The sequence below is a fragment of the Crocuta crocuta genome, unplaced genomic scaffold (assembly GCF_008692635.1).
Source record: "Crocuta crocuta isolate KB4526 unplaced genomic scaffold, BGI_CrCroc_1.0 scaffold127, whole genome shotgun sequence".
NCBI classification, from domain to species: Eukaryota; Metazoa; Chordata; class Mammalia; order Carnivora; family Hyaenidae; genus Crocuta; species Crocuta crocuta.
The window spans coordinates 5,170,222-5,178,133 of record NW_027532008.1 but is presented as its reverse complement, the minus strand read 5'-3'; the positions used below and the strand labels follow the sequence as shown (position 1 = coordinate 5,178,133).

At 58.5% G+C, this 7,912-nt stretch overlaps 1 protein-coding gene across 1 annotated transcript in view; it reads right to left on the bottom strand.

Moving 5' to 3' along the window:
• The window catches only part of MYOM3 (myomesin 3), a 43,036-nt gene extending 41,576 nt beyond the window's left edge, over positions 1 to 1,460 (bottom strand). The window contains exons 1-3 of the mRNA XM_077775529.1: positions 1,300 to 1,460; positions 770 to 850; positions 14 to 173 (exon numbers count right to left, since the gene is read on the bottom strand). Of these exons, the coding sequence (XP_077631655.1) occupies positions 14 to 173; positions 770 to 850; positions 1,300 to 1,460 (402 nt within the window). The remainder of the gene's footprint in view (positions 1 to 13; positions 174 to 769; positions 851 to 1,299) is intronic.
• Positions 1,461 to 7,912: the final 6,452 nt, after the last annotated feature.

Below are 7,912 nucleotides of genomic sequence, written 5' to 3'. Positions count from 1 at the left end.
CGGGACCCCTCACCCGCCGTCTCAGCGCCTTCCGGTCGCGTCTCTGGCGCAGTAGCCACTGGGTCCGAAGGAAGGCGATCTCCGTCCTCTCCCAGTCATTGCCGAAGCCCACCCGCTTCTGCCCTCGCTTCTCCAGCTCCACCGCGGAGGTCTGGCGCCTCAGCTGAGCCTCCCTGTGTGGCAGAGGCCGTCGGGGGCCGAGGGCCCGGGGTTGGTGGGGGCACCCCAGCCGGGGCCACCCGTCTTCCCCCATGCCCGGCATCCCCAGCTGCTCCTTAAGCTTCTTGAGGACAAGAGCAGCTTTTGATCCTTTTGCCCCCAAAATACCTGAATGGGCCCTGCTTACAGTTGGTGCATAATAAGTACTATGGATATAGTTCACAAGGCACTTTCACAAATATTTGTTCCTTTTGTTTTCACGACGAACAGGTGGACAGGAATAGACCCCCTTGTACAGAGCAGGGACCCGAGACCTGGTGACTTGCCTCAGGCTGGCCAGGACCAGGACCCAGGCCTTGTAGCCCAGGACAGCCTCCTGCTGCTCTCAGGTGAAGCCCTGTGGTGAAGTGGGGACCCCCACCCTCTCCACTGGGGGTGGCCCCTCATGACTGCTTGTGGACCCATCCAGAGTGTGGTCTGGGCTCTTGTGCTAGATGTGGGACTTTGGGCCGATTCTTTAAGTCCAGTGAGGGAGCCTCAGGGAGGCAGGGGACTGGGCAGGATGGCCCATTCTCAGCCCAGTGTTCTCGGAAAAGGCCGCCTGACTTACCAAGATGTCTCTTTGGAGGCTGTCAGAGCCAGGGCTGCTGCGAGGGCGTAGTCTGCGGCGCTGAACTGATACTCTTCCTCGCTGTCATGGGAAAAGGGAGTTCATGGCTCCTGCAGGATTGCCTGCGGGTCTGGCTGGGGCATCCCTGAGATTAGGGCTGCATCTACCTACTTCAGTCTCAGGACGCTAGCAGGCATGGCTGTGCCTCCCCACAGACTGATCTCCACAAAGCAGGGCTGTGCCTCCTCCCTCAGACTGGGATCTCCATAAAGTAGGGCTGTGCCTCCCCCCTCAGACTGGGATCTCCATAAAGCAGGGCTGTGCCTCCCCCCTCAGACTGGCTTATCCAGAAAGCAGGACTGTGCCTCCCAACTCAGGCCAGATACTCCAGAACGAAGGATCTCCAGAGGACAGTGTTATACTCCTTACCTCAGACTGGCTTATCCAGAAAGCAGGCTGTGCCTCCCCCCTCAGACTGGGGACCCCTAGGGGTAGGGCGGTGGCCGGGGCGGGGTCCCTGATGGTCCCACCTGGTGCGGAAGGTCCGCCTCCGCACTGAGGAGCCCATGTGCAGGCTGTGCTGCCGCTCCTCCTTGTGCTCCTCCTCCTGGCGGTGTTCCAGCCGGTGGACCTCCACGGCCTGGGGGGGCCGGGGCTCCCCCACATTTCCGGGGCTGTGGGGCAGAGTCATGGCTTCGAGAGCAACAACCTGCCAAGCCAAGGTGCGTGGTCACACCACCAGGCATCTGCGCCTCCCTTCCCCATGGGGTCCTCCCAGCATCCCTGGGAGGTTTGTGGGGTGGGGGTTCTCTCTCCAGCGGGCAGAGCGGGGTGTGGAGGCGGGGGCGGGGCAGAGGCCTCGCCAATCAGGCAGAGGCAGCCTTTGCGCCCTGAGCCTCAGCTGGGCGAGTACAGCCCCACGTCGGGAGCAGCCCCTGGCTTTGGGCCTTAGTCTCGCCCGTGACCTGGGCAAGGCCCTCCCTTCTCTGGGCCTCAGCTTCTCAGTCGATGAGCAATTCAACACCGTGATGTCCAAGGGCTGCTCTGTGACTCAAGATGGGCTGATGTGCTCACTCTTCCTGCACGTGCCCACTCAGCCCCCACTTCGCCCGCACTGATTTCCTCTCTCGGAGAAACCCCTCCCTCCCCCTGGCCTGCTTGGCCCCACTCAGGCTCCGCAGCCTAAGTGGAGAAGGCTGCGCTTAGCACAACAGGGGTGCTGGGAGACTGGCCATCCCGCTTCTCCTTCCAGCCTCCACGTGTGTGCCCTTGGGCCAGACTCTGTGACTTGGTGTTCTCATCTGTAAAATGGGTCGACTGGCCTCCTGGGGGTGGTTCTCAAGGTTGGATGGGTGCTTGGAGCGTAGTAATTCCCGTGTAAGTGCTAGACATCAGCATTATTTTTCTAAGAATCCCTGCTGAAAAACTATAGGCCACCTAGAATTTTCCCTACTTGAATCCCTTTTATACCTTTCTATCTCCACTCTGGTTTAGCTCTGATTCAAAAATGCCTCTGCCTTCTATTTAATTACTTCCTATTTGTACATCTTGACTCTTCAACAAGATTGTAAGTGAATTACAAGTAACAACAGTGAGGAGCATCTGGGTGGCTCGGTGGGTTAAGCGTCCAACTCTTGATCTCGGCTCAGGTCATGATTTCTTGGTTTGTGAGANCTCTCAATCTCTCTCCTAGAAATAAATTTAAAAAACATTAAAAAAAAAAAAAGGAACAACGATGAGCGTTTACTGTGTGTCAGTCCCACTGTCACCCCATTGTACAGATGAGGAGGGAAAGTGCTTGCCCAAGGTCACCCAGCTTGTTGGTGGTGGGGCCATGACTGGCACCCAACTCGGAGCTCTCTTGATCTCTATGTCACAAGTCCACGCAAGGCCAGGCCTTGGCTGTGGCGGGGTCTCAGTGGGCCACACAGCCTTTCTTCTTGTAAGGGGATCATGACCGAGGGATCCCCCTTTGCATTCTCGAGGCTCGGGTCTGGGCCACGGGTGGTGGCCGGTGGGGTTGGATCATATGGGTGTGGTGGAGCCGCAGGGATGAGGGAGGGAATCTGTGGACAGGGAGAGGCAGGCTGGGAGAGCAGGAGGCCCACCGGCTAGCTGGCTTTGGGTTCTCGCACAAGTTCTCTCCCAGATCTGGGCCTCTGGATCTCTGAGGGTCCCTCTGATGCTGAAGCTCTGGGATGCTTGGCGGAATCCCCCAGTGCCTTCCACACCTCCTCCAGGTGGGAGTTCTGGCGAGCAGGCCACTGACCCAGGACGGCCCTTGCCGGGCTAAGCCTGAGGTCACCCCTGGCTCCAGCCTCCCCGGGGGTCCTCCTGGCCGCGGCGGAATGTGTGTGTCTATTCTGACCTGGCTGTGAACATGGCGCCCGGGGGACCACTTCTGTAAGCCTGTCACATGGGAGAGGGGCCTGCTGGCCTCATCAGAGCCCCATGGCCTGATGGGCTGGTTATGGGGCATCAGGGGGCTCAGGCTGGTGAGGGACCAGCTTAGCGGACATTTACTCCCTCTAGTCCCTGAAAGCTTGCTCCCTTTCAGTGTCTGGATCACTGCAGGACCAAGGGCCACACGGAAACTTCCTTGGCCTTCTGCAGATGACCCTGGCAGAACATAACACAGGACTGTCGCTCCTTGAATTTCCCGTCTGGCCCCTCCTGGGGAATAGGGTCTTCCTGCAGCCAGAGGATGACTGGCCCTGCTCATTCTGCCGCTCTGTCCTCACAGCCCCGGAGGAGAGCTCTGGGCACCACCCGAGGTGGGGAGGCCCTTCCCCCTCCCCCCCTCCAGCTTTTCTGGGACACCGTGGCCCTGGCCCTGGCAGCTGAGGAACGTTCCCTGGTGTCAGCTGCTGGCTCTCTTCCTCGGATGCTCTGTTCCTGATTAGCACCGTGGAGGGGTGTGTGTGCGTGCGTGCGTGTGTGTGGCTGGCACTCATCCCTGACCTCCGGGGCCTCCCGCAACCAGACCCCCGGCTCTAGTGGATGAGCCATTGCTTCTTTTTAAAGCGCTGACTGAGGCTGGGGATTAAGTAGCAATGGCAGTGCAGTGCCACACGGGCCTGGCGGGGAGGGGTCAGCGGGGTGCAGGCCAGCGGGGGAAGCCGCTCCCCTGCCCTCTCCTGGGGGTGCTAGGCCCGGGCTCCCGGTCCCGCAGCATGGCCGCCCCTTGTCTCCCAAGCCCCCAGTCTGTTTTCCCACCAGGGCGTCTGACAGCCACCCCCAGAGACAAGGGGCAACAAGCCTCTCTCCCTTCCTCAGGAGGGAAAGGGAAGGGCACAGAGGCTGAGTGACGCACAGAAGCTGATGGCAGAAAGCTGGGTCCTCTGGGCCGGCTGTGCTCCGCCAGCTCCCGAGTCCGGAACTCTGACACTGCCACTGAGTCGCTGGGGCCACCCCTTCCCAGTCTGGGCCTCGGTTTCCTGCCAGTGAGCGCAGGCTGGACGAGTGCCCTCCTGGCCCTGAAATTCGGGCCGTGAGGGCTTCCTCCCTTTCCCGGCCTGCCTGGTGGGCCAAGCAGGCCTCGGCCAGTGCTGCTCCGGCTCTGTGGGACCTGCCAGCGCACGGGGCCCCTTCTGCTTGTCCGGCATCCCTGACGGTCTCCCTTACAGCTTTCACATCACCGAGGGCTCAGCCCAGAGGACCGAGGGCCCCGCAGAATGGTGAGAGGGGGCAGGGGTCTCCAGAATCCTCTCCCATTTTTACTCAGAGTGCTGCCTCAGTACGTGTGTCCTTTCTCTTTCCAAATCCCCCAGGGTCCTTTCCCAACACACACACACACACACACACACACACACACTCTTACCCACGCCCCACTTGCTAATGGAAAGCTGAGGGTCTCACTTTCTAAAGGCTTCCCTCCCCACCTCTGATCCCTGGAGGTGACTCACAGAAGCAGCTGTGCCCACCTAGGCGTCTCTGAAGGGAAGATTCCAGAGGGGGAGATGACCCTTGTTTCCTTCTTGCCCTGGGCTCAGCGGGGACTGGAAGAAGAATGTGATCCTGGAGCCTGCATGGGCCTTAAATATAGCAGCGCTGAGACAGTTGATGACAATGGATGGGAGCTATGGGGGGGGGGGGGACAGGGAGGAGGGGCTGCCCCATCAGGCCAGCACTGCTCAGGCGGCAGCAACAGGTGGAGCTGTCCCCACCCCCACCCCAGCCTCCGCACACCGCTCCTGCCCTCTGCACCATCCCTTCTGCCCAGCTTTACCCCCCGCCCCTCTCAGGGAGGTAGAAAGAAGGTAACGGCTCAGGCCTGGTTGTAGGGAAAGCAGTTGGGGGCTAAGGGGTGGTTCTCCCAGCTGCTGGGGCTCCGAATGGTGCCTTGGGGGAAGACAGCCAGCTTCTCCGATCTGATCCCCCTGTGAAAAGTGGATACAGTGAGGCTGGTCACCAGTCACCAGTCCTGAAGACAGAGGAAGGAATGTGACCTGAGCGAGTGTTCAGAGCTTGTACGTCATCACTGGCCGGAATGGAAGGAGGTGGCTTCTCACGCCCATGGCTACTGACTGGGCCAGCCCTGCCCGGCCCTCCCGGCCACGGTCAGTGGGGATGGGCATGGCCCCGGAGGGAGAGGAGGGGGAAGCTACCTCTTCCCTGCAGCGTCCACATGTCCCCGGCTTCCGTTCCCTACAGGACCCATCTTCCCAGGCTTTGGCACACCCTCAGGTGCCTCAGTTCTTTCCCCCACATTCATTCACACCCGCCCTTCAGACAGAAGGGGAAAACCCCGTGATGTGAAGGAATGTGAAGAAAATTTAACCTAGGTCGGGAGAAAGGCGGTTACAGCAGGGGTGAATCAGGAAGGTGCACCTGAGTCATGTCTCGGGGGTTAGTCAGGTTTGAGGAAGGGGGGCAGCTCTGGTCCAGAGAGCACAGTCTCCCCCACTCCCCAGCCTCCTCCTGGGGCCTCGGGGTGGGGCGGGGGGACCAGCCACAGTGCGCCTGTCACTCTTCCTGGTCTCAGGGACGATGCATGTGAAAGGGAGAGAGAGAATGCAGGTGAGCTCTCTGGCTACAATCTTAATCTCCTGTCCTATTTGGAAACCCCTTTCTAAGTGTCCCTGCTTCCCCCCGTCCTGCTGGCTGCACGGAGAACATTTGGCGGCTCTCTTCCATCTTGGACTGAGCCAACCTCCGAAGGGCTTCCCAGGACCCACGTTTATACGTTCTCCGTGAGGTGTGAGTATGAATTGTACATACAGCAGGGGGTGTGTGGGCTTCCAGGACAGCAGGAGACAGACATTTAAACTGCTGAGAGACCGAGAAGGTTCCGGTAGGGAAGCTAAAGCCTGCAGCACAGTGTCAGGTGCCCACCGAGGCCAGTGACACTGGGGGTCCGCTGATGACTCCACAGCAGTAGGAACGTGGGAGCTCAGCCGCCTTCTGCGTGTGGGATTCCTGTTCACCCCAGTGATGCCCTCACTCCTCGCAGGGACAGCCCCTCAGGGAGGGCCACATGTGCCTGAAAGAGCACACAGCCCACCCTACGGGTCACAAGGCTGAGCAGAGGTGAGGCTTGGAATTACATAAACCTTGGTTTGCTTGTTTATTATTTTTAAAAAATGTTTATTTTTGATACAGACAGAGTACAAGTGAGGGATGGGCAGAGAGAGATGGAGACAGAATCTGAAGCAGGCTCCAGGCTCTGAGCTGTCACCACAGAGCCTGACACAGGGCTCGAACTCTCAAGCTGTGAGATCATGACCTGAGCCGAAGTTGGACGCTTAACCGACTGAGCCACCCAAGGCACCCCTTAACCTTGGTTTAAATCCTGATCTCTAGCACCTGCACTCATTAATGGAGGGACCCAGGCCTCTCTTTGGGCTTAGCTGCTTTATTAGTAAGTTGGAGGTAAGTTCCAGAACAACTGGAAACTTGCGTGCCAGTCTTGTTGCCAGTCTTGTTCACTGCGTCCCTAGCCCCGAGGGCAGTGCCCGGCATACAACTAGCCCCTTGGTATGTGCTTGTTGAAAGATGGATGGATGTATGGATGAATACCTATCCTGCAGAATGACTGTAAGATTCAAATGCATAAAATGCATAAATTGCCTGATAAAGTACCTGGCTCACAGCCAGGGCCTCTCCATATTTCCTTCTCTCCTTTTCTTCTCATCTTCCCCCTTTTATCGCCTTCCCTGGATGTATGAACATTAAGGACAGTTGTTTAGATTCGCCCAGGAGCCGCCCTGAACTTCCATGCCACTTTTTCAGACCACAGCCAAACTGATTTTGGCGGATAGCTTCACCTGGTGGTCAAGGGGGGCGCTGTCTGGCCCCATGCTTCCTCCCACCACCTTCTTTCTGCCTGTCTCCTGTCCATCCCTCTGTCGCTCTCCTCCCCTCCCCTTCAGTTAATTCCAGATACTGTTCTTGTCACACTTATGGTCTAAGCGTATCTTCCTTATGCCGCTTCCTCCTTAGAGTGGGAAAGGAAAATGGGCTCAAGCAGCCCAGGGGCTGAGCAGGGGGCTAGGGCCTCAGGGCTGTGACCCACCAGCAACACCAGGTAAGCCCATTCTTGCCTCGGTCCCACTTTCTGGAATGTAGGGTGGGGATGGCAACAAGGGGACAAGTTTTGGCCATGTGGTCATAGCCTCCTTGTTTAGGCTGATACTCAGGCCTGGGAGGGGCACACAGAGATCCAGCCTCAGGGACTCCAGTGGGGTCCAGTCCCACGGGCCCTATTCTCTGGGTGGAGACTCGGGCAACCCCTCTATGTTCCTGGGGCCGGGGGCTCGGGAGGCCAGAGGTCTGCGGACTTCCCAGGTTGAAGTGCTACTCGAGTAGCCTGGACCCCCACCCCCACCCAGGGGATATACTAAGGGTGACTCCGGGGAGGTGATTCGAGGTCATGGACGGGGAAACTGTTGGGGTGAGATGGACAGAGAAACTGTTGGGGTGAGGGCACTGTTCCCTCCACGTGCCCGAGAGGAATCACCAAAGGTGTTTATTAGAAATACAGATTCACCAGGAGCGGTGGATTTAGCAGGGCTGTGTGGGTGGGAGCCTGGGGAAGCTATGTTTCTAGTAAGTTCCCAGGGGATTCTCATGATGAGGCAAGTTTAGAAAACCAACTTGGGCAAGTAACTTCTCTGAGCCACATTTTCCTCCCTTGCAAGATAT